Source organism: Temnothorax longispinosus, chromosome 8 (assembly GCF_030848805.1).
Source record: "Temnothorax longispinosus isolate EJ_2023e chromosome 8, Tlon_JGU_v1, whole genome shotgun sequence".
NCBI lineage: Eukaryota > Metazoa > Arthropoda > Insecta > Hymenoptera > Formicidae > Temnothorax > Temnothorax longispinosus.
In genome coordinates, this window is record NC_092365.1 from 5,591,197 (window position 1) to 5,617,464 (window position 26,268).

The 26,268-nt window shown below is 39.2% G+C and overlaps 3 protein-coding genes and 1 long non-coding RNA gene across 5 annotated transcripts in view; 1 reads left to right on the plus strand and 3 right to left on the minus strand.

Moving 5' to 3' along the window:
- The window catches only part of LOC139817369 (uncharacterized), a 38,393-nt gene extending 28,489 nt beyond the window's left edge, over positions 1 to 9,904 (minus strand). For both annotated transcript variants that reach the window (XR_011733211.1, XM_071785403.1), the window contains exons 1-3: positions 8,836 to 9,904; positions 6,378 to 6,560; positions 1,351 to 2,713 (exon numbers count right to left, since the gene is read on the minus strand). Coding sequence is in view for 1 of the 2 variants with exons in the window: in XM_071785403.1 (XP_071641504.1) it covers positions 1,351 to 2,638 (1,288 nt within the window). In the remaining variant the exon portion in view is untranslated. The remainder of the gene's footprint in view (positions 1 to 1,350; positions 2,714 to 6,377; positions 6,561 to 8,835) is intronic.
- Positions 7,979 to 13,502, plus strand: LOC139817372 (uncharacterized). The gene is made up of 3 exons (XR_011733212.1): positions 7,979 to 8,211; positions 10,922 to 11,218; positions 11,830 to 13,502. It is a non-coding gene; the product is annotated as an uncharacterized lncRNA (long non-coding RNA).
- A 98-nt stretch (positions 13,503 to 13,600) lies between these two features.
- LOC139817371 (probable glutamate receptor) lies at positions 13,601 to 19,882 on the minus strand. The gene is made up of 8 exons (XM_071785406.1): positions 18,965 to 19,882; positions 18,173 to 18,672; positions 17,628 to 17,954; positions 17,134 to 17,290; positions 15,443 to 15,651; positions 14,742 to 14,828; positions 14,495 to 14,658; positions 13,601 to 14,096 (listed from the first exon to the last, which is right to left on the minus strand). Exons 1-8 carry the CDS (start codon positions 19,125 to 19,127, stop codon positions 13,754 to 13,756), a joined length of 1,950 nt encoding a protein of 649 aa, XP_071641507.1. The 5' UTR covers positions 19,128 to 19,882; the 3' UTR covers positions 13,601 to 13,753.
- Positions 19,883 to 20,013: 131 nt separating this feature from the next.
- On the minus strand, positions 20,014 to 25,373 carry LOC139817370 (glutamate receptor 1-like). Its single transcript, XM_071785405.1, has 8 exons — positions 25,144 to 25,373; positions 23,982 to 24,478; positions 22,811 to 23,140; positions 21,841 to 22,003; positions 21,471 to 21,679; positions 21,166 to 21,270; positions 20,816 to 20,979; positions 20,014 to 20,731 (listed from the first exon to the last, which is right to left on the minus strand). The coding sequence occupies exons 1-8, from the start codon at positions 25,322 to 25,324 to the stop codon at positions 20,470 to 20,472; spliced, it is 1,911 nt and encodes a 636-aa protein (XP_071641506.1). The 5' UTR covers positions 25,325 to 25,373; the 3' UTR covers positions 20,014 to 20,469.
- Between the last annotated feature and the right edge of the window lie 895 nt (positions 25,374 to 26,268).

Below are 26,268 nucleotides of genomic sequence, written 5' to 3' on the forward strand. Positions count from 1 at the left end.
CACACCGACACTTTCGGCATTTACCGAACCGCAGACCGCAAGTCACACTAATTTCTAATCTAATCTAATCGGAAAATTTAAGGCAGGGCTTAACTTTCGGCCGGTTATCAGCTTATCCAATTAATTTCGTTATTTTAAAATATATCAGCAAGAATTTTATCATGAATTTAAAGCAAATTAGTCAAGAATTAGTCCTGTATCTCTTCTCTCAAGATTCTTAAGCTGAAAAAGCTCACGGATAAAGAAAGGTGAAATTTATTCATGCGGAAATAAATGAGTAAATAAATGCAATGTTATTTTGGCTCGTAAATCTCATGATCGAGGGGCACAGGGTTCGATCTTATATCGCCATTTGCATAAGTACGGCTCTCCAGCATCCTATATACAATTGAATGCTCGAAAAGATCGGGACCGTCATCTGCAGAGCGCTCGGAACTTTCACTGCGGGACCAGAGAGAAGAGGCACTTCCGCGCGTCTGTTTCTCCGTTTAAATCTATACGTAGGGACATATGTCAAGGGGACATACACACACACACACGCACACTCTACATTGGGGACGCACTACCCTGACCTGCGGTAGTACCGCGAACGAGCGTGCGAGCATGAGGGAGCGTCCAAAAATAGGGGTTTTTCAGCCCCCCGAGGGATCAATGGGCATGCCAGTCGTACTGTAATTTTAAACACCTCGACAAACGTCGCTAATTGAATCTGCAGGCTTATACAACGCGCCCCTTCAAACGGACGTCGAGCATTTAACGTGCCTGCGGGCATTAAACCGATAAACCTGAAAATTTCAACAGGCATCGTCGAACGTGAGATAAAGACATGATCGAGGAAATGCGGGACGATACCAATGAACCAGTAAACATCTCTCACGATGTCCTCTTTAATAAAGCTGTTGTGACAAATCGTACGACGATTGGCGAAAAGAGAAATTTGTTAAAATATTATTTTATAATTTATTATAAATTATTAAAGATGCTTTATATTTTTTTCAGCCGAGATTATTTGCAGTTAAATGAATCGTACTGAATTTAAAGAAATTAATTTACTAACTCGCATTTGCTGAGAACGCTTCGCATTTTTAGCTGTTATCTTACAACTCAGGGTGTATCTAAAACAAACACAAAGCTTTACAAGAATTTCAGATTTTCGGTCGTCATTAATTTGTGAATTGTGTAATTCATTTCTAAACACCAACGCCACCATGTGCTGCTATAAATTGATACTGAGTTAGCGATCTGTTTCGGAAATTATTCCATCTATTCTATCCTTTGTCAATCGTCATCTGCCACTCATTAGACATTTTTCTCACGCGCGAGATGTACAGCCGATTTGCTCAAACTCACCCTTGCGCTGGTCCTCGCTGTCGGAATGGAGCTCGACGTCGTGCAGCCTCATGGATTGCACGAATCCTCGCCAGTGACTACGCGAGCGTTCCCTCTCGCCGAGATCGCTCTTCAGGTTCGCCAGCTGCCGGTCGGACTCCTTCAACAGCCCGTCCAGAATATCCGGTCTGTCCAGATTAGAACTCGCCTTAGAATTCTCCTCCGCGCTCGCACCGCCGTTCGACGAGTCCTCCCCGCGATCGAGATCGCGCCGGATACCTCCTCGGTCCTCCGACCCGCGGCGCCCGTCTGAAGAGTAATCCGCGTCCTTCCAGCCTCGATTTTTCGAATTTCTTCTCCTGCGAGCGGGAGGACGCGGCTGATCCTCCGATCTCGGGTCTTCCTTCTGCTTCTGCCTGTCCCTCAGGTCTCTCTCCGGAATCTCCTGAAGGATCTTACCCAATGCTCTCCCGTTCGTGTTCCTGCCCGACATCTTGTTGGACACGTTCTTCGGATTGTTACACCGATCCTTCAACGACTCCCGATTGCTCCTGGACGCCTCCAGAAGCTTCTGCGCCAGCAACCGAGTCCTGTTAATCTCCGCGCCGGGCTTCCTCTCCTCCTTCTCCGAATCGCTCCTGATCCGCTTGTCGTTGCCGTTCCTGGACACCGTCCTGGGCGATGGATCCGCCGATTGAAACATCTGCTGGATTTTGAAGATATCCGAGCGGATCTTGGCCGAGGTCGGCGCGTCGTTCCTCTTACTCGAGATCGTCAGCATTAATTCTGCTTTCTGCGAAGGTCCTCTGTGATTCCGCGGGGTCGGCGGTGTGTTTCTCAGCCTCTCCAAGTCCCTCAGGTCCGCCAGGAGAGAGTTGGGAGTCCTCGGTATCCTAGCCGTGCCATCCTCGTAACCCGTAGCGACGCTGCGCGGTCGATTATTCCTCGAGTCTGACCTGCCGATCTTGTCGATCGGCGTCAGCGACTGATCCAGAAAGACAGTCTCGCGGATCTGACTGATGTTGCGCAGCTTGGGCGCGCCGATTTTCATGCCGGTCGTCCTCATGATCACCTTCTCGACCGACTCGATATCCCGCTCGCGTCCCAATCGCCTCTCCTCGATCATCCGCGCCCGATTGGCGTCGATCGACGTCGCGAGTGAATTGTGGTAAACCGGGCCCCTAGCGGACGTGACGGCCCGCGAGTTCGACCCGGGATTGGCGGACCTGCTGCTGCGCAGAGGAGACACCCGGACCAGCCTCGGTGCATCCCTGGGCTCGTCCGTCTGCAAACTGCCCCGGTAGACCATCTTCTCCTCGTCTATTTTAGTCAGTTCTTTTCGTCACCAAAAAGAGCGAAGATTATTCGGAAGGCTGTTGTTCATCTGAAAATTGGAGTATTAATTGAGTACTGAAATTTAACATCGTGTAACATAAAGAAAACGGAACAACTAATGGCCATTTCTACCAATGTAGATTAACTTTGACTCGGTTTAACCTTATTTTTTATCTTTTTTTTACTCTTCTTAAGAATTAAGTTCTAAGAATTCTTACAACTAAAAAAAATAAAGTAAGTTAAACCAAAATTAATGTTAATCTGCACTGATAGAAATAGACATACAAAGATAAAATATAAAAAATTCAAGGATATCAAAGTGAGACATATACATTCTAATAATGTATAGATTATGTGTACCATTTGATTCTACGTTGATAAGACGAAACGAGAATTTAGTACGCCTCCAGATATAAACGCTGTCTCGAGACGCATAAAAGATACGATTATGGCAAAAGACTCGGCTGTAACGTCGCTCGAGATTGTCATTGAATCGTGAAATGCGCTAATAAAATGTGGCTATTAAGATTGTAATAATAACGCCGGAGGCAACTAAAATCAAATCTCCGTCAGCAGGATCGTTAATTATTGCGTAGGTAACGGAAGGATCAAATAGAGCTATAAAAGCAGATTGTCGTTCGAAACGCGGACCCGCCGCTCGCTGAATGATAGCCCTGTTCGCCTATCGATACGCAATGATTTAGCTTGCCACCATAGAATTAGTAATGGCTTGCACGTCAACGATAATCTATGCAAATTACAGCGGTGAAACTCTAACGCCGTTATGGAACAAAGCTCACGCCCGACCGGACACGTTGATATAATTCTAGTTATTTAAGCAAAAAATAAAATTTCCGCTCGCGAAACGAGCTCGAAAACGCATTAATTCGCTCCTTATTGGGTGCGATCCGAGATCTTTTGCAAATTGCATCTTTCGAATCAACATAATTGTAAACGGTTTCAAGGAGGGTAAACTACACTGTTAAATTTGTACTGTTAAATTATACTCAATTCGAGTCATTTTTACCATTCCTATAGATCGCCGCTCCTCCTGTTCGATATGCCATTAATTTAAACAATGTTACCTAATTTAAATAAATCAATGGAGTTAAAATAATACTGCTTTGTGTTAAAATAAATTTCAACACACATCGTAGTTAAAAATAACAAAATGTTATTTAACTCCAATATTGGTTTAAATTTCATTCTTTAATATTTAACAATGTATCGAGGGCGAAATATTAACAACACATTTATTCAGTATCTATCAAGCTCATTCTTTCCTTTGCGATCTTCTCTTCTTTCACAATTTGCATTATTTTTTCTAAATAGTACAAAGCTGGAAGAGTCCACGCTCTTTTATTAAAATCTTGAAAAATTTTTACGAAACGCCGTAACAGTCTCCAGAACTCAGAACATTCTTTTTCGGAGAAAAAGGTAAGAAAAAAAGGGAGAAAGGTTCTTGCTACCTGTTGCACTCTCACACGTATCGACGGCAGCGAGTTAATTTGATTGGCGAGACCGTCCGATTTTTGAGTCCCGTTTGTTAATTCACTTTGCACAACGCCCGCTCGATCCTCGCAGCAGTGAGCAGACTTATACGGCGATGAGAAAACACCGGGCGGCTTTTACCGCAAACCCGCCGCGCTCGCCGCGCGCGTCTCGACGTCCACACGTCCGCGTCGGCACGACTCACGCAAGGTCGTTCCGCGGCGTTCGAATATCACCGACCACGCTGAAAATCGCCGTCCCGTCTCGCCGGACGAGATATTAACGTTTCGTTCGGGAAACGCACGTCGTCGGGAGAAACAGCGAGTCGCCGAGTCTATTAATCGACGGGAGCGTGTCGCGGCTTCGGACTCTCCGAAGGACCGTGTCGGTAGCTGCGTTTCATGTGGGTGTCACGCCGCGCAACTCGACGCAACGCGACGCAACGCAACATAACGCATGTGGGCAGTGACACCCGGTCGCACATTTTGCAACGAGCGCACCTCACGCTCGTCTCTCGTCTCTCAGCGCGCGTGTGGGTGTCGCGCACCGCGCGCGACCGTCCGAGGCGACGAAACGCGCGGCTGCATTCTAATCGCGGCCGGCGCGATCGTGCGATCGTACTCGCGCGCGAAGATCGAGGATTGACAGCCACGTCTCTCTCTTTCTTTCCTTTCTCTTGAGCCGCCATAAATGGCCAGCGGGAGCGATCGGCATCGCGCGGAGCTCCGTGCCCGCGCGATGCCTCCCGCGATCAGGACAGATCGATCATCACCATTATCGATGATTATATACCGTCGCGCGTGATATAATCCCTTGTGACGTAACGGCTGGACGTGTTGTCTTCGTTACGCTACGTGAGCTTTCGGGCCTCAAAAATGAAGCCAGCCTGCCGCAACTTGCGATATATTCTTTGCTTCAATTGTCAATAATGCATGCCATGTAAAGTTAATATCTAACGGACAGTTAATTGGAGATGATAAGATCTACCGGTTCGCATACCTGTTACGTGACACGATACTTACGTATGTTAATGAAATAGTTGCAGCTCGCCGGCGCGAGCACACGGTCCCGCTAGGTATAATTAGGCTCTATATAAATCGCGCGAGTTAACGAAGAAAACAAAAGCGCGAAACTTTCCGAAACGTTTCACGGTAACGGACGTAATTAGGGATAGTGTGCCTCGTAAGTCAGAGATTGAATATACCGTTGAGATTGTTTGGAATTCCTTATTAATTGGTAGCGACAAGCCTATATAATCGCCGGCACAATCGTTTTTATTTTAAACGATCCCGAGGACGTTTCCTACATTCAGGAATTTATTCTTTTAATGGCTAACCGTCTGTTAACCGACGACACAATTGTTCAGTAATTCCGATTAATTCCACATGAGCTCGTGTTATTTTTATCGCTTAATCTTAAAGTAAAATAATGACAGGGAAGAAAACTCTTCAAAGAATTGGAATTTAAAATTTCTTTTGTTTTTCATAAAATTCGCGGTACGTTCTACTTAAAATGTCAATCGATTTATTTCTCTCCTAACTCTCTGTTTAAAAATCTTAACCGGATTTTTTTGTTTATAACAAAATTATACAACTGATAAATAGAAAACTAATTAAATTATTAAAATTTAAAAATGTAGATATGTGGATAAGTAACTTCCAAGTTTACATGACTTTATAAAAATCAATGAAATAAAAAGCAACAAAATCGTAAAAAGATTCCTTTCAAAATTCGCTTTCTTCCTTCAAAGTTGATTTACGTTCTACTTTCACCCGAAAGTTATATGTGCAACTTGAGCGAAGACGAAAATCGCTGATGAACAGAAGTACGATTCAAAATTTTATTTTATTTCCCATCTGCGAATCGCATTGGCATTTATCCCGTTTGCTCTGACCGAACAATCATCATTGCCGCCGATGCGTCTAAATCCGCGAATCCGTCACGCTGTGCCAGTCTCGCTCGCACCGAAGAAGGGAATAAACGCGTAAACCTCGCACGCACGTAACGGAGTAAACGTTTCCCGTACACGAGACTCGGCCGAGCAAAATTCGAAATCGTCCATCATACGTCAACGCTTTTTACACTTCCGGCAGCTCGCGAGTTTATCGCGCGCGATAGAAAGAAAGAGAGAGAGAGAGAGAGAGAGAGAGAGAGAGAGAGAGAGAGAGAGAGAGAGAGAGAGAGAAAGAACGAGGCAAGGCGAATGACTAACTCGGATTTACCTATTTTATTTATCGTGCGATTCGTCTCGTGAGAGGCTCCAGGAAACCGTGAGATTCGCAAAATCTTGTCGGATGGACGAGAATCGTCCCTCTTGCTCTTGCTCCTTGGCACCGCGAAATTCGATAACGGGAAACTCCTGCTCGCTGTACTCGCGGTCTCGCGGCCGGTCTCTCTCGTTAGGTCTGCAACAAGAAAAAATTCATACATTTTTCCATTAGAGACGCCATCACGAGCGGGTCATTTCACGGCTTTCCACGCGTACAGCGGAGCGTTGCTCCCATTCTCGCCCGCTCTTTGTTAATCGAGTAGGCCGACGGCAGCGTTGCTCGCCACCATGTCTAACAAAAGTGGACCGATCCGTGAATATGTTAGAAGAGTTGTCTACGACGTCGATAATTCAAATAAGATTCAGTTGCATTAACGCAAAACGCTGACCCAGTTTTGCCGCGCTCTCTATATAAGGCGCGCGAGGTTCTCCAACTTCGAGAACAATGAAAGAATGCGTGGATTAAGAGAAACGATCTCCTGATAAGTGTAATAAAAACACAAATAATGTAAAAAAACAGTATGTATATCTTCCGAATATTATTTTCAAAAAGAAGAGATTTTTATTGTCTATTACTAGTGCTGGTGCACGGAAAAAATGATATACTTGCATATACGTAAGAATATACGTAATCTTCTTATAAGAATTTTAACTTTTTTTTTCTTAATTGAACTATATAAACTTAATTAAATTATAACTTCGTTTAACTATATAAATGACTTCATTCAAGCAAGTTTTCTTCGTTTAACGCAATATAATCTTATTTCAAGATTATATATTCTTGCGTATATACAAGTATATTAGTGTTGATTTGATACTTCTTTTTTTTTCTGTGTAATAATATATTTTCATTTGCCTTGAGGAAGGATGCGCGGCGCAAATTCGTGCGCGCTCGCTCAGAAGGAGGAGATTGCTTGCGAACTGTTTTTCCTCGATTCCTCGTGCACCTAACCGAGAGAGTAATTTGATGTCTACATTTAACCGCCGTGTCTAATAATCGCGGAGTTATTCCCTTCCACTCGTACGTCGCACTTTGATTACGTCGGCGCGGGGCATAATGTGCGGGGATCGCATCTCCGTCAATCTCCGTGTGAAACTTAGCGGATCGACTTCCTCTCTCCTGCGGAATCATAGGTATTCCGAACGGACAGCGAGTGATCTAATTCCGCGTAAGTGGATGAGAACCGTTCCCGTCGTCGGCATTCACGTCGTGTGCAACACACAGCGATTCGTCTCCCAGAAAGTCGTGTAGCGCGCTCTGCACTCTGGTCCCCCGACATCTACGATCCGCTAGCGAAGCCGCTTCTTGCAGGAGAGTGATGTAATCGAGTCAACATAATTTGCCCGCGCGCAACAACAATCCTCGCCGCTATCCACTTAGGGGCCACTAGACGCAAACCGCAAGGAGATGATCCTCCTTGAAAAAGAAGTGATCCAGCTTCTTCAAATTCACCTTGGTTTATCGATTATTAATTCACGTCAAAGAGAGACGCTGTATAAAATTTATCTTTTGCGAGGTAAAAGAAAAAAAACGCCGCGTGATTTATCTCGCTGCGGAAAACGTTTTCGCGACAGAATTTCGCGATTTACAAACAAATTGCAATTAATTATCGTCAGCCGCGCGCTACGCGATTGCGTAACTTTCCAGTTTCCACGTCGACAACGAGAACGATCATAACGGTTTAATTAAAATTTCTGATCGCATCTACGCTGTACATTACTGCGAGCGCGCACCTCGCGCGGGCCTGCTCTATACGCTTCGGAAGCCGCCACACAGTCCGACTTCCGTGAGTAACAAACGGGCTGATTTACAAGTCCGCAACGCTTTTTACCTCGTCCTCAACCACTAATTTGTTGCGCAGCTTTTTTTCCCCTCCCCACATAACGGAGCGCGAGCAGATTGTTACATCGATCGTGAGAGAGATCCGCGGTAAATCAGCGGATCGATGATTGATTTGGGAATCACATCGAGACTTTCGAATTCCTATCTAAGCGCTCCGCGCGCGCGCGATCTGACCGATCGGCCGTTTCTACTGAATCTTCCGATTATGCAAAATCGGTCGCTGTGTTTCACGTTCAGTTACATTCTATTCGATTACCGTGTTGCTATGCTTTCTCCAGCGCGAATCGTTGCATTAAATCCCATTTGTTCCATTATACATCCGGTTTCTCTTTCATTCGTTAGCCGTCAAAGTTTGAAGCGCGCGCAAAGCAAAAACGGACGCGCCGATGCAGCGCGCCGATAACACGCATAAATTTGCTCTCTTTCGACAATTAAGCTTCTCCCCCATTCGTGATAAATGATCCGCGCGCGCGCGCGATGCAAACTCCGGACGCCAGGAATGCTCTTCCTCCTTCGTAATAATACAATTAGTTCCGATTTGAAATTTCGCTTAATTAGCGCTAATTACCTTCACGACACCCGAGTGATCCTAAGATCGTGAGTCGCCGATTTTCCGCCTTCCGGTCTCCGGGAATGCCGTGCGTTCTTCCTTTCCTCTTATCTTCCCGGACTCGGGCGCGTCCGCTGATGCCCGCGTTTGGATACGCGATACTCGCGATAGCACTACTTAAGGATCTCCATGCATGTGCGGCCGGAAGAAGAGAGCGCGGAATCGACGCGCCATTCGGCACGGGGGGGCTCGCGGAACTTTATCGACGAGAACCGCGTTTCACGGTGTCGCGCGCTGTCATAATTAGCACGGAACCGGGCTTTTCACATCGCACACACGTCCGCACCGCGGCCGCCGGACACGCGCCGAATCTCCCCCGAAAGTGCGCGCGGAGTGCTCTCGCAGGTCTCCGCGACGCAGTTTCTTCTTCCGATGTAACACGTTTTTTTTTTCCGCGTGGTATCTTCAGAGCAGAATTATATTTTTAAAAATGACGCACACGTGGCACCGGCTCTTTTAGTCTCTTTTTCTTCTTTTATTATTATTCTTTATATTGCACTCCTTTTTAAACATTTCTGTTTTTATAAGTTTTATCGCAGCTTTTCGTGTTATTATAGTTTACAGTACGTATTTCAATATATTTATTTGATATATTTAATGAATATAATCCGTTCGGAAAATATCTTCCAAAGTTTTCAACATTTTTAAAGCGTCTTCAATGTTTTTTCTCTCTCTCTTTTTTAAAATATATAACTTAACGTTACTCTTTGCCCTTGTCCTCTCAACTCCTTCTCGCTTTACCCTTCGACCTCCTCGGCGGGCTTATCTTCCGGAGTTCGCTGCACTGCTCCTTCGTCGCGCGGCTCGCGTGCGTGCACCACTCGCGGAGAGACCGTCTGCGGCCGCGACCGCACCATGTGCCCCCGTGCCGTGAGAAGCACTGAATGGGTTCGCCAGACACGAAACATAATCGTGTCTACGGCAGGCGGATAGGCCAGCTGTAGGTGCACTACACAGCTCTTTTCCTTTCCATTCCATTCCGCCGCGGCGGCGGCGACGGCGGCGGTGGGGTACCGCAGCTCCGTGTGCCCCCACTGCAGTGCGTGCGGACACGTACGTACGCAGAGCCCACACCCACGCGGCACCCGGCATACGTGGGTCGCCTCCGTTAACGTTGGCGGGAGATAAAGAAGGAGAGAAAGAGAAGGGAAAAGAAAACGGAGATGATCGAGCGGATTTATTCCGCTATTAATGTAAAATAAATGCGTGGTTGATAAAGGAGGACCGTGAGGAGCAATATTAATCGTGAGAGACATTCTGATTGTAATAATAGAAGTAAAAATTGTAAGCATAAATGGCGTTAATAACGTAGATAAATGTGAGAGTACACGAGAGAAAGAGTCCTTCGGAGATGAAAAGTATCTGTTGCATGCGCCGAGGGTCCCCGGTGCTCGCCTATTTTGGGCAAAACCGTGCTACGGCAATTAACCGCTTTTACGATCGGCCGTTTCGCAATGGTACCTGGATCACGATGCTGATCGAGAGATACGGTCCTCTCGGTTTTGACATTGAACGAACGGAGTGTTGAGTGGACATCGCGTCCCTCGCGTGACAAATAAAGAGTTTAACAAAAACGAGGAATAACGAACACAGATATTGATCGAAAATATAGTTGCGCAGCGTAACGATCTGAATAGGAATTAAACACTTGTTTTCTTTCGTGTTTCTTTCGTGATACAATCTCGAAATCAGAATACCGGAAAGAATATAAGCACGGAGGATGTATTAAATTTACTTTTAATTATCAGAGTAAATATTTATATTAATATATAATGTTTAATTTGTGCAAACTAATAATATTACACTATTAAATACTGTATAATAAAATTAATAATAGCGTAACACCTTCGTCATGTTCTGTAAGTATGAATTAATTATTGCTTTCCTGCCGCGTAACAACACATATTACGTCAATTATCTACGACCTACTAACCGAATCGTTTAGCTCGTGAGTGGTGAAAAGAAAAAATTGGTACGCTTATTATAGCGCGGTTTATCTGCGAAAGACTAATCAAGTTATCAGGCGCTGTTTTATGTCTAATAGGACGGTTAAATAATTTCCGATTATATGGCCGCGGCATAATGGGGACAACGACCCATGTTTTTATTGGACTCACGATTTTTATCGTGGCTGATCACTGCCGCTTCCTCTAAAAAATCATCAGTCGACGACAGTGTCGCATAAGGACAAATAACCCAGCGTGTAGCTAACACCTTCCTACGCTCTCGGACACGTTAATGAGCTTCGCGGTAGCCGAAGAGGTCTCAGTGGCGGATTTAACTGAAGGAGCAACCGTCAAACTTCTCATCTCGCCGGACGCAAATTATCGTCTCCGTTAAGGTAGAAACCACTATTGTAATAATTAGCACTGGGCCACCTTGGAAACATTGTACTTCGAAACTATTTGAGTGCGTAACGAATATCCGTAATTAAGTAGAAGAGCTATTTAATTCGTGTAATATTCGGCGATATGTTGAAATATCTAACGATGATACATCTCGCTTTAATATAAAGTGTTTTTTATTTTATTTGGATTTTATATTTACAACAAAAATTCCTTTAATTTCTCAATAGCCATTTAGCTATAATTTATAATTCATAAATATATGTTTATCCGGCCATAATAATAATCTATAATATATTTAAATATATTTTATTGTAAAGAGAGAACTTTCTTTATACATATATAACAATTTTATTAAATTCTAACGAGAAAATGATCCTTTTCTATTTATGTAACGCTAAAAAAAAATCTTAAAATCTTGCACTAAACGCTGTCGAAATTCAAAGGAAGACATTATTGCGAGATTTTACGACTTTATTTTTAGAGCGAGGCTTCATCCGTTGTCATCATCATCATCACCATCATTGTTTTCTCCGCAACAATCATCGTTACCGAGCGTTATTGTTTCCTGGTTCATAATTATTGTTATTGTTACGATTGACTGCAGAAATATTCTTTCTCTCTGGTCAGCGCGGTGTAATGGCGTACTGATGGACAAGCCCAGAGATGACACAACGCGACAACAATGGCTACTACGCGCGACGACAAGAGAGAGGCCAGTCGGGGAATCTTGTTTTCCTCTCGAAACGGCAGTCGTCGATCCTTGCGAACGATAATAGACAATTGCGTCTGCGGAGTGCATTTCGAGGCCGTTCGACCGCGCGAAGATGCATCATCAAGTCGTCTCGCAGTGCAGTCGCGTCACCATCAAGTCCCTTTTTTTTACCGAAGTTTTTCTCCAGAAGTACAGAAAGAAAATGACAAAGCTTATTTGTCATGTTTCCTTCTGCTCTAAATTAGAATTAAAAATTGAATTTGTGAATTAGGAATATTTGGAGTAAGAGTGAAAAACAAATTTAGCAAGACGAACTACAATATTGATGATGAGGTACCGAAAAATTAATATTAAAATTGTAAATATTTGTTTCTAGAACTTTTTGCTGTGTCACGTCGTGCAGTAGCTATGGTTACAATCATCAAGGCCGTGCGGTTGCACGTTTACATTGTCCAAGGCCCGAGGCTACATCCGAAAAGAAAAAACACTTCTTTTCTATTTTGACACGAAGACCTTAGTGTTCTAGGAAAAACACAAATATTAACTAAAAATTCAAAAGAGAAATCCATCGAGCATCTCAACGCGATGGCGTCTTTTATTTTCAAGTTTTATGTTCGTGGAACACTCATGTTTCTCATCAAAAAGAGAGAATTGCAACGAAACCGCGACACGCACTACAATATGTTTCACGGGAAAATATTTAATAAATATTTAATATTTAATAAATATTTAATAAATTAAATATAGTTAATATTTAATAAATACTTATTCTTTCCCACATAATCGCAATTTAACGGGACCGATCCGGTAATAGAAGAAGCTATTCTCAGTGTCACGCTACAGCCATCGCGTGCTAGTCGCGATTAATTTGTCGCTGATTGGTGGTACTCGCGGAAGATGCGTTTATTTCCGTAATTGGCGTAATTGATAATCAATGCCGTCGCTACTAGTCACTAGCTTCGGTGCAACGGTAAAGGCTACTCACGTTCTACACGTATTATACGTATACTGAAGCGGTACCTGTTATACGTATGGAACGGCTGTCGACTGTCGGGATTGATGCGTGCGTGCAGGTTTTTTCTAACAAGGCAAAGGTCACTTCCGGTCAAACAGAAAGCGGAAACGTAAGCGCGTGCTAGCTCGCATCCGTTGCGCCCGCCGGCGGCGAAGCTACGCCACCTGAGTGCCTATCGAATCGACTGCAGCAAGGAACTGCAAGTTGCGGATGCGAACTTCCGTTTGCCGGTAATATTGACAGTGTTATACATTAAAGATTATCAAAGTCAACGAATCAAATATGATAGATGAAACAATAATTTATGTAGACGTAAATTATTGTAACTATTTTAAATAGCAAGTTATAAATGTTAATAATTATCTAAATTAAAATTTATAATTATGCAAATATATATTATAACTTTAATAAGAGTTATATGTTGCAATGTTAATATTATATGTTACAATGTTAATGATCTCCCTTTTGTTTAGGTACTTATAATCTGAAAATACTTTATTAATTTATTAGTTATTATTATCTACGTTTATTAATTATATTTGTTTATGTAATACACGCACGTAATATGCAGCATTGTTTTGCGAAAAAGTAAAACGACAGCAAATTAAAATTATCTGTAAAGTAATTGTTCTTTCCAAAATAGTAAAATATATCTTAAAGTGTTTTATTAAACTGTTAATTAAATTGATAAGCACAAATTATATGTTACAAATATTATTTTACAAATAATTCCTTAAATATCCAGTATTCCTATATCTATAAGCATTCACAATAGTTTTTATTTATTTATTTATTTTATTATTATGGCCAATATCCGATCGGTCTCGTATTATAAAATCTTTGAAGGTTTAAATTTCTCTCGTTTCCCTTTCGCAACTTATTCTTTACGCCGAGATTATAACTCAAATTTTTGACAGACAATTTGTTGTTCTTAGAGCATCGAGTTTTAAACGAATAATACATTTTCTCGATTATCAAGATAAAAAGTGCCAGGACCATACTGGCCGCCACCATCGTCAGAGTTGGCGTTACATCGCTTAATTCGACCAAACCGTAATAAGTTACCTCTCTCGGATAATTACTTCGTATGTAATACTTGTTCTTTAATTTGTGTATAACGCCATTAAGATGCAATTTCCGCAAGCTGAAAAATATGAAAATATATTTAAAGCATTTTCTCTTGAAAAGGGTAAAACAGTCACAAGTAGTTCTATCTGAATATTATAATGCAACTTTTCTTGTAATTTATAGTGATTTCAACAACATTAAAATTTAACGATATTCTTGCATAATTATATAAATATTTATAAGACCAAATATATGAAATTTATACCTAACAAATTATTAAAAATTATATTTTTAAAAATTTGTGATATTAATAAAATTTATTGATTTTTTTATCACATGCATTAACAAACATTAAAACTTATAAACATCAGACAATTACGTAGTACAATGAAGGATAGCAGTCTTCTAAACAATAAATGTATATTAAATAATAAAATGTGTCTTTGTAAATAAATATATATATTTAGGACTTACTGGTAATTCATGAAGCCAGTGTAAGGATTTCCTTTCGTTAGAGTCATCGCCAAATTGTCGATTCTTCCGGTCTCAATATACACGATGCTACACCGTATATAAATGTTAATAGCCTCTTTAAATACCTCCGTCGTGTAAAACGCTAACTTGTTTTTCTCGCAGAGCTGCGTAAGAATTTACATGAGAATGGTCGACTTAACGAAACTTAACGTCGTTGATTTCATTATAATTAAGTAATATCGCTAACTTTCTCGAATCCCTCCGTCGTTGACAGCGGTAAATATTTTTCTTCTAACAATTCGTACATTTGCAGAAAAACGGGATCCTTGACGTGCTGCAAAATTGTATAGAAAACATAATTTGAAGAAAAACGATTTTTTTTCCAGTTAAGGTAAAAGTACCAATAGCCGGACATATGTACCTATATCTGGACACCTTTATTATTTATATAAGTATAATAACGCGAATTAAAATCAAAGATAAAAATATTTCTTTTTTTGTAGTTTAAAACTTTTTTTATAATATCCAAACGTTTTTTTCCATAAATTTATATTTTCTTAAAAGACATTGGTACGTGTCCGGGTATTGGTACACCTATTATACTCTTAAGCGTCCGGGTATTGGTACTTTTACCTTATAATAGGAATATGATCTTTTCTTTACGAATTTTTGCCAGTAATACTTACATTATAAGAATACAAAAAAATTTAAGAACAGTATATATTCTCTACAAAATTAATTCTCTAACGTTGAAAATTACTTTTTCTACAAAAAAATTACTAAACTACTTGTGTATGTCATGTAAAATATTAACTTTTATAATGCTTTCAATCTCGGCTACAAGACTGTGCTTTTATTTGCGAGCGTTTTAATCGAAATTACTGTGACTGACAAATTACTGTTGCGCGAGAATATGTAATTTCTGTGCTTTATAAGCAGCGAACTCACAGTAGGAACGTAGTACTCGGCGCTATTTCGCAACAAAATTAATTTGTAAGAGCCATCCTTAACGTAACCCTCTAGAGTAGAAAAAGGCAGTTTGGGCGTGCAAAGCGCTAGAAAACTGATCAACGAGGCAGAATAGATGGCCAGAATTACTATCGACGAAGTAGAAATCGAGAGAAAAACCAGTCTCACCGGTGACTCGCTGGGAAATTCTTTCCATAAAATATATACATGTGCATTATATTATGGTGCAAATATACATATATACACTATATATATATATATATATATATATATGGGCAGATCCATTACTTTTCGACCAAAAGTTGCGGGGGCGGGTCACCGATTTTGATGCCGATTTTTTCCTCGAAAGTAGACTAGAAAAGGAGATGATCCTGAAAAATTGAGCCCGATTCGATCAAATCCGGCCGCTGGAGAATTTTTTTAATTTTGAAAAAAAGTCGATTTTTCAGTCATTTTCAAAAATTTATATCTCAGCTTCTGTATAACTTAGAGACTCGTTTGAGGCCGCATTCTTTTCTGTAAGCCCTCTACTTTTAAGGAAAAAATTGGTCATTGGTTTACACTCAAGTCCGGCTTCACGGCGAGCTGCTAACTAAACCACTGTTTTAGAGAAATTTTGCCTATTTTTGAAATGCTGTCATATCTACAGTTTTCGAAGTAGAGGGTTGATCAGCAGCTGATATTTTTTGTTCAGGTATACTCTGAAGAAATCTACCCATTTTTTACTTGATTGCTTCTATTTCGTTAAGTTATGGCCATCTAAAGCCGATCGATTTTCGAAAAATCGCCATTTTCAGATAGCCAGAACTTTTTTCTTTCAACTCGAAATCCTTTGAAATTTTCAGGGAATATACTTCATTATATCCTTAAACAACCCTGAAAATTTTAATTTTGGAATAGAAGTGGTTTCCGAGTTATGAAGTTTTTAAAATGTCAACTTTTCGATTTAATATGACATTTTTTTGTGGTTTTATCATCAATTTTGTAAATTTAATGTAAATAATTGATATTTTTCGGAAAATATATTCGAAAATAAGGAGCAAAACGGATTGTTTGAGAAAATTGAGGGAAAAAATTAATATTTTTTATTTTAATTTATTTTTTTAAAATTTTTAAAAAGTAAATATTTATTTATTTCTTTTAATAATATGTTGAATACAAATTTCCAAAGTATTTGAGAACTATCATGTCATGTTTAGCAAATTATACTTTGCTCATAATTTACCGCCAGTCTATTGAAAAAAAAAAAAATTAAATAAATTAGAATTCAAAATTAAATTAGATTTTCAATAGACTGGCGGTAAATTATGAGCAAAGTATAATTTTGCTAAACATGGCATGATAGTTCTCGAAAAATAATACTTTGGAAATTTGTTGACATTTTAAAAATTTTTTTTTTTTTTTTTTATAACTCGGAAACCCACTTCTATTCCAAAAATGAAAAATTTTCAGGGTTGTTTAAGGATATAATGAAGTATATTCCCTGAAAATTTCAAAGGATTTCGAGTTGAAAGAAAAAAGTTCTGGCTATATGTATACATGGCACATATTGATATATATTAGCATATATTAACACATATCTATGCATTAATTGGTTAAAACGTGACTAATAATACGAAAATATTATGCTAGACAAATATTAAATATCTCTAGTAACGATGAAACGTTACCTGACAACCCCTGCTGACAATAAATACCCCAAACCTTAATATAGTTCTCGAGCATTAAGTTCATCGAAAAGTATCCTTTTGTTTTCATGATAGTCAACAGAATAGAAGCGGTTATTATTGTCATTAATAATGTTATCCAAGTTCCAGAGCTGAATGCCTGAAATATTTATTGGTGAGGAAAAGCAGCAATTTAATCCATTAGACTTTGTTACAGTAATCTTTAGCGTAAGTAATCTTAACACTATATCTTTTCCCAGAGATGTGATTAAACAATCTTAAGTAATTGTATTTTTAATTTTATATATAAACAGGATGATTATAGGTCTTTGTGCAGTTTTAAACTTCTATCATTGCATAATTCTATCATTGTTATAAACATTCTATCATTGTAACCAATATAATTAATATATATGCGTAATATATTAATTTTGATCCATACCAATTATTAATACTAATTAATGTATAGGTAGTGTTGATATAAAGATAATTATTACTTTTAAGTATAAAGACCATTGCACAAAGGAGGTGTCAGGCTCCTTAAAATATAGGCGGTAATTCGAGCGTATCAATGGTATCGTATAGTCGATGACGTTTTGTCTGTGAGTCGTCATCGTGAATGCGGAGATGCCGATATCGGCTTCGTTGGCCACCAACTGGCCGATCGCACCTGTCCACACCTTTTTCTCTTTGCTCCAGATGCCGAATCCCTCCACCGGATCCAGCATCTCCACCGTGAAGTTCATCACTTTGCTGAGCTCTATTAGCAACAGACCGAAAAATCCGCCGACCGTACCGTTCTCATGCGAGATCAGCGGCGAATTCTTCGTGCATGTATCAACAGAATTGTCAAGTCAGTTTTCAAATCTACGAGTCTATAAATCATTGTTAAGTTCTAATATCGACTTCGTGGCAAATTGCGAGGCAATTTTTCTTTAAAGGCGACTATTTTTTATCCAGGTCGCTGCTCACGACCGTTTTCTAATTCGCAAAAAAAGCAGCGCACAACGGAACTCGCAAGGAGTAAGAGCGAAAAACTTACGATCACGGACGCTACGCGTACAACGTCGCCGAACATGTTGCTCCTCCTAGCGTAGAGGGACTTTCGCGTCCTTAAAAGTAAACCTCTATCGGGGGACCACAAGGCCAGTTCGAACGTTCTGGTGCGATTATCGCGAATGGCGTACCACTCGACTAGAATCGGGCGAGAGTAGCAGAGAACCAGCATCTGGGTGCCGAAGTCCACGTTGAATACGTTATCGATAGGATGTCTGCAGCGCTCCTCGAGAGGATTCCCAGGACGCTGAAGAAACATAACGAGCCAAATGGGAAAAGAGATGGGCTTTATGATCCTCGTGGTCTCAGCGAACTCGCCCATGGTCTCTTCGGTGTCGAGGAGAACGACAAACAACGGCTGCGTGACATTCTTCCAGTACTCGTTGTACTCACTCGTCAGATCCGAGAAAGTTATGGTCACGGTCATGACTCGGTGTCGTGAGAATTCGCGCGACCACGTGTGCACCAATGTCATCGTGTTCAAATCTGCAATATTCACATTGAAGATGATATTATATTTTACTTGTCAGAATTAGTTGTTCTATAAATCATAATATTTAATTTCTTCAAGGATAAAAGTTAAAAAAAAGTGACTTACTTTTTTTTTTTTAATTAATCGTATAATATAAAAGTTAAATAATAAGTATAGAAATGAAATTATTTGCACGTGAAATAATGATTTAATATTTGTTCGAAAGTTCGCGGAAACTTTCTTCTCGCCGGCTGGCTGGAAGTGCAGTGTGAGAAATGATAGCCGGAAACTATTACCGGTACTCACCGTGATTGCCAGACCGCACGAAAATAACACACGACGTGCGATAATATCTGTGGACGTCGTTGATCAGTCGGAAATAATTGTTAATGCCTATACTCTCTGTCAGCAGTTTGGTGCTCAACACGAGGAAAAATATTGCGATCGATCGTGCTGTTGCGTATGTCATTTTGCGAAATGTAGATTAAACGGCTACTGTGTAAAGAATAAAATTCAATTTCACGCAGTTGGACACTTTGCAATAAATAATTAACGTTTAATTCAGAATGATTATCCCTCTTGTGAACTAAAACAAACAGATGAGACTGCAGAGAAACACAAAGAAATCGGAATCCTAAATCCTACTAAAGACAACAGTGAATCGCGGAGTTCTTTATCCAAAAACCTCACAGCGGTTATCGCCGTCGAAGGTTTAAAAGGAAGAATGAGGGTACTGCGATTTCCTCAAGGGCAAAAGCGTGACTGAAGGACGATCATCACATAGAATAATTTATCGGATTTCAAGATCTAGGACTGCGCGCGAAAGAGTGTCACTGATTAATGTGGACGTGCGGTAGCACTATTATTACAAATTATGTACATAAAGATATGCGACGGCACGATTTTTATCGGCCAAACCGATGAATTATTCGCCGTGGTTAAGCTCGCCGTAGCTGACATTATACTTATCCGCGCATCACTTTGCTACTATTTCAAGTATATCGACGTATCTTAGTTTTCGATGTATAAAGATCAATAAATTTAAACGTGCATGTCTCGCAAAAGGGATGAGGTGATGAGCATGGAAAGAAATATTGTTTAATTTTATTTTTTATGTCGAATTCCTTGAATAATTGTCAACAAAAATTGAATAATTTAAAAAAAAATGCTAAAACTAAAATTTTGTTTCTTTTTCGCGTTAGGAAGATGTTTTAAATTTTTATTTTATTTCAGTGTTATCACGTAAACATATATATATCACAATATAATAATTTAAATTCATCTATATTGTATAATCACAAAAATTAAAAAATTAAAAATTGTTAAAAATATTATTTAAATAATATTTCAAAAATAATTCAAGATCGCCAACGCAAGACTCGTAAACCAGACATTCTTCCCATTTCATCTTTGGCAGAGTTAGATACATTTAAAAATATCGACGACATGTTTAATATGTTTAATTCTTAATACTTTTGTTAGAAATGTATTATTTTGCGCTCACAAGGAGTCGTGCGGCGTCCCCTTCTGAGCAAAATTCTCTCGGTGGTTTGCCATTAAATTCTGAAATGTGGTGATCAAATAAAAACCGACGACTTTTGGTCGAATTTGAACTCGGATCTTTAGCCCATTAATTAGAGCAACTCACATCTCTCTGCGTCACGATTACCACATTAATATTTAAATGTCTATTGCGATCTTAGATAACGACACACAATACATATTGTATACGATAATCGGCGTAAAGAAAATTTTAAGTGCTAAGAATAATTAATTGTCACAAACATGATATATACATAGTAAATTTTTTCTCAATTATTCTGCTTCTTGATAAACAGCTTTCTGACAGGATAAAAGACTTTCGGTTGAAATTTCTTTCTTTTCAACCGATAATGAATTTTCTCTATAATCAACACCATGATGCTTATAATAATGCCTCCGCAAAGAAACGCCAAAACTGGGGCGACGTTAACCAAGCGGACTGGCACGAAAGTTTTGTCTTTGGCCGACTGCGGCAAAAATCTCGTATCCCTCAGACGCGTCATCATACCGTTGTCCGAAAATTTCTGCAAACTGGTACGCACGCGATTTTATTTTTACAACCGAAAGATAAGGTTGAACGCAAAAAAGAAGAAGAGGATCTTTCGCGATACCCACTGATAATTTATCACGCCTGTGTACGGGTTGTTCTTGGACAGGACCATTCCTAAGTTGCCTATCCTTTCGGTATTGATGGACGACAGTTTACAGGGTATCTTCATTTCTACGGTTTTCTTCTCAGCGCTCAGCAGCATATAAGCAACCCTTCTCTCCTTGCATACCTAAACAAACAGCGATACAAAGAACTTTTCAAGCATCACTCTGGAAGTAATCACATCAATTAAAAAAAAAGATAACTAGAGTAATTCCTCATGGAGGTAAAAAATTAGGCAACTACATTGTTAAAATTGATTTCATATTGTACTCGTCTCGATGTCGTGCGTAAAAATACGAATTGTCAATCGTACTTGCATAAAACCATCCATTATATTCTCTGGCAGTTCCTGTTTGTCCTTCACTAATTTCATCAGTTTCACCGAGAAAGACGTCGGCTCCTTGTTTCTCGCCTGAAACTGTCGCGGAAACGTCTTGTGACGCGCAAACCATTTATCACTTCATGTACCGTCAGCGTGAACGAAACCACACGATTAATATTATTAAACGTGATTATGATTCCATATTACCGAATGTAACATGGTCTTTGACATAACTTCGCTCAAAGGTGTACGAGCAGAAGTGAAAGTCGAGCTCCTCGATCGCCGAGTAAACTTACGGCGACTAAGTCGTAGTCGGCACTGCCGCGTAGAACGATTAATTTATAGGTGCCGGCGTCGACGAATTCTTCTATCGTCTGAAAGGGCAGAACGCGAGTGCACGCCGTTAGGAAGCAGACTAACGCCGCCGAATAGTGAGCCGCTACCAACACCGCTGTCAAAAATATCGTCAAGTACGCGATGCGCAGCGACGTTCTTCTCGGAAACTCTGGAGGAAAAAATTTACTTATAAGCTCCAGTTGTACTTTTGAAAAAGAAGAAAATAGAGTCCGAGAAAATAGAATCGTGATATTTTATAGCCGAATGTTTAATTAGAATTGCCTCGGAAATCGTGTTTATTATTATAGGATTTATAGGATAGGGTGATACCTATAAGCGCCTGCTGGCAGAAGATACCCCAAATGCAGATAAAATTCTCAGAGATCAGTTCCATCATGCTTCCAGATTCGCGGATTGTTTTCATGTAGGATAGGAGAAGCGGCGCAATCGCTATCAGCGTGACAATCGTAGCCCACGTGCACAAATTGAATGTCTGTCGATCGTACGAATTAAGATATTAGGTCTAGTTCAAAATCAAATCAAGAGACACGGTACTTAGTGTCTCGCGCCAAGTACACACGAAACGAGACCGCACCATGACTCTTTTACGCGACGCGACGAGTTGCGAGTACTCGAGATGTTGAGATCTCAATAACGATGAGTGAACGGATCAAGTTCTAAATAGGCTTGATCGATCGAGCTTACGCGATTTGAAAAGGAGCTATTCCAATATATTGAAAATAGTCGCTAAAATTGTGATTACTTATCTTATGTTATACCTATTTCTCATTTAATAATTTACTTATTTGGTAATTTGCATGCAAGTTAATATTAAAAACTGTAGTTTGATGTTTAAAACAGCTACTATTATATGTCTACCCAATTTAGGAAATATGATTCGTTTTATAAAAATATTAAATTAACTTTTATAATAATTGTAATATGTACATAAAATAAATATAAAATATTCTATAATAAATCTACTTTTATCAAAGCATAAAAATGCAGAATACAATTACATTAGATTATTATCAGCTGCATAAATTGATCAAAAATTACAATAATTATATTTGATTTTTTTAATGTGTTTGTAATTCACAGAAAATAAGGTGTAATCTGGAAATTTTTGTCTTTCTGCTAATTTATTTTATTGTTAGCGTTAAAGCAATGAGAAAAAATTGATGAGGCACGATTTAAGTAGCCAGACACATTAGGCAACTCTCATCTATTATTTTCGTAGCGGCAATAACGAGATAAGGATAAACCCATATATAATTTTAATGTTAGTCAATCATATTACCTGAAAATAGCCGAGCCACTTGACGCCACATATTCCCGGTTCCTTGAAATACAGAGTGTTTCTGGATATGATCAAGGGCAGCGTGAAATCGACAAAGCGTACCCGAAAGCTCGTCATCGACATATCGGCGATAGCGAAATCCGCACGACCCGCTACAATCTCGCCCATCACTCCGGACCACGCCTGATTCTGTTCATCCCACAGACCATGCTCGCTCATTTGCGAGACGATCTTCAAGGTAAAGTTAAGAGAATACGTGAGCTCCTCCAATATTTTCCCGTACATGCTAGCCACGTAATTCCCAGCAAACTTGGTCATAACCGACGTGTCCTGGATTTTTAACAATTAATTAAACAAAAAATCCGTTTTACAATTATTAATTTTATCGTACGAGTTGTAGAATTATAGTATATCATTTTATTACAATTATTATGTTTTTATTACTTTAATTTATTACAAATTTTCTATTGTTAAAAAAATCGATATAATAATCTTTCTCAGAAACTGTATTATTTATATAATATAAATTATATTTTATATTTACATAATTCTAATTATATATTTATATTATACTAATTATATAATACTAATATGCTTCACAATATTATATTATTAAATAAATAATACACATTCTTGAGAAGATAAAGTAATATCCGATAAGTAAAAATCGATTTTTTAACAGTTAAAAATTTGAAAAGACATTTAATTTAAGTGTCAAATATTTCCACTAATATTAGTTGTTAATTTATTAGTTAGTTCGCAATATATTAGTTATAAATTAATTATCAAAGCGTACATATTATTTTATACATGCATATACATATATATTGTATCTCTAGTAGCAAACTACAATAGCTTCACTAAATATTAACCAATATTTCTCAATATCATGCTCATATTAATTATTAATTACATGCAAATGCAGTGTCAATATGACGCCAATATCGACTATTGATGAAATGCAAATATGACACGCCTGCGATGATATGATCTAACGTGCAATAAATCTCTTTATCGCGCTAAAAATCAAAATTGATTTGTAACACCAATCTGAGATATCTCTTTCTCTTTCGCAGAATTTTAAATAAACAGCAAATTTTTATATATTATGACGACGAAGTTGTGCTACTAGAGATATCATATATAGCGAAAATCACATCTTATCGAGCACCTTGACCGTGACCGCCCGTAGAACAACTCCTTCCATGTCTTTTCTCCGTTCATAGAGAGACAGGTTTGTTAGAGCAATAAATTTGTTTTCGTCATCTCCCCACTCTGCCAAATCAAAGATTTTGACGGTCTCGCCATTGACAGAGTACCATTCCCGTAGGACTGAATCGTTGTTGCACAATACCAGCATCTGCGTGTCGAACGCCAGATTGAGGGGATTGCTGACCGGCTCGTGGCAGTAGTCATGGGTACCGTTGTCGGGGGTGTAGAGAAACAGCATGAACCACACCGGGAAGGACATGGGGTAGGTCTTGGTGGCCTCCGCAAAGTCCAGATACGCCTCGAAATCGGGTAAAATGACGATGGTGATAGGGTGAACTACTTGTCGGTAGTACCTGAGTGACGTCCGCAACATTTTGAAGTGCATGTCCGCGGTCATTATGTAATGTCGGCTCAGCAAGCGGCTGCTCTCATGTATCAGATGTGTGATTTGTAAATCTATAGCAAGGATTTTTCAAAATCAGCTCAACAAGCTCGGATATTAGAAACGCTGGAGAACTCTCTCGAGTTCTTCAAACAAAAAAAAACTTCGTATAATCTTTTACTAGAATTATAGAGAATCTTTTAACAAAGTGGTCAACATAATTTGTATTTCTTAAATTACTGAAATTTACAATAATCATGGGCTTTCAGATGTTTTCCATGACTTTTTTGAATGTTAAATAAAATAAATAGCTAAATAACAATGTAAAGTGTAAAGTAAAATATACGCTATTCAAAAGTACCCGTGAGGATACAGTCTTATTTAATCATATTGCACGGTATCTTATTATTATATGCTTATATAATAATGCAAATTCTACTGGGCATACATAAATGTACAAAACGTGTCAGACATACAATCTGTTAATATATTTATACATGGAAGAAGATAATGTTATATTAACAGCATTAGATCTAATTGGAAATAATCTTATTAATTTAATAACAGTATATTAATGAAATAAATACTTGTTTTATTAAAATTAAAACAAGAGCACAATATATTCAATTAACCAAGATTATTCTAATTAGACTAATAATTTCTTTCCCTGTGTAACAGATATACATGTGTGTCCTAGCAATAATAATACTGTGCCGTTTGGAAGATATTTCGAACTGACCCCCGTAATCCCCGTACTGGTCTCCAGGATGAGTGAATATAACGGGCGCCGCGGTATATTGTCTTCGGACGCTCAGTATCACGTCCACGAAGACGTTGACGTTGAAGTAAATGTTCCTTGCTGAAGTGTCGAGAAGAACGAAAAGCAACATCGGACACGCCGAACAGAGCGATAATCTCATTTTTATTGTTTTTGTTCACCGTTGGAGAATCGGTCAAGGGAAGTTTACAGCGCGATAGACCGGGGAGATCAACTAAACGGGCAAAACTTCCGCTTAGCAGGACAAATGTCTCCCGGTCGCAATAATACGCGGGGTAAATGCAGGGACGTAGATACATATCGAGCGTTTCTGATAACATATAATCGCGGTGATTCTGCGACGTGGAAATTGCGACCGATCAAACGGGGTAATTTGCTTTAATCGCTCTCCTTCCTTGCGCTGTCGCTATATAAATTAAGAATCAACAATATCTTCTTAATATTCAAGTTGAATAATAAAATCCGAAATCTGGAAATATACGCAGTTAATTAAACGCGAGGTCTTCCCCGGCTGTTAACGTTACAGTTTACAATAAATAAAAATACATTTTTATTAAGTATTCTAAAAGTAATTAAACATTCCATTTATGTCAAATAATGAACATGTCCATTGTCCGGAGATACTGATTAATTGCTAAGCGCGATTAATTCTTAGATTACATTTGCACCGATGTGAATCATTGATCGTAGTGCGATACGAAAGCGAATGGTAAATGCGACGCCAAATTTCTACTACGTAAAAAAAAGACGTTGACGCCCATCACAAATTTGAAAATATCGACGTTCGTGTCCGACCCTGAGCACGTCCATACGGAAAGTGCACATTAAAATTTATAATGCGGCATCAGGTGTATATTCCGCGAGCGTATACACCGACCGATATCAGCACCATTAGAAAATTGCGATTGGAAACGATTGGCAGATCGCATCTTAAACATGCACTTGTCAGAATATACATTGTTAAGTGCCGGTTGATGGACAGCATAATTTATTTTCCTTCATTTCTCTTGAAAATCGCAAAATCATTTTTTTCAATTTAAATCAGATATTTTACATATTATATTTTATTGCATATTTTTTTATTAT

Excerpts from the sequence above, each read along its gene's own strand:
- LOC139817371 (XM_071785406.1), bottom strand. The coding sequence starts at position 19,127 with ATGACATACGCAACAGCACGATCGATCGCAATATTTTTCCTCGTGTTG. Across the intron at positions 18,673-18,964 it reads CGTGCGGTCTGGCAATCACG|ATTTGAACACGATGACATTG; the intron begins GTGAGTACCGGT and ends TGAATATTGCAG. Across the intron at positions 17,955-18,172 it reads TACGCGTAGCGTCCGTGATC|AATTCGCCGCTGATCTCGCA; the intron begins GTAAGTTTTTCG and ends ACATGCACGAAG.
- LOC139817370 (XM_071785405.1), bottom strand. The coding sequence starts at position 25,324 with ATGAGATTATCGCTCTGTTCGGCGTGTCCGATGTTGCTTTTCGTTCTT. Across the intron at positions 21,271-21,470 it reads CCGACTACGACTTAGTCGCC|TTTCAGGCGAGAAACAAGGA; the intron begins GTAAGTTTACTC and ends TTTCCGCGACAG. Across the intron at positions 20,980-21,165 it reads TAATGGATGGTTTTATGCAA|GTATGCAAGGAGAGAAGGGT; the intron begins GTACGATTGACA and ends CTGTTTGTTTAG.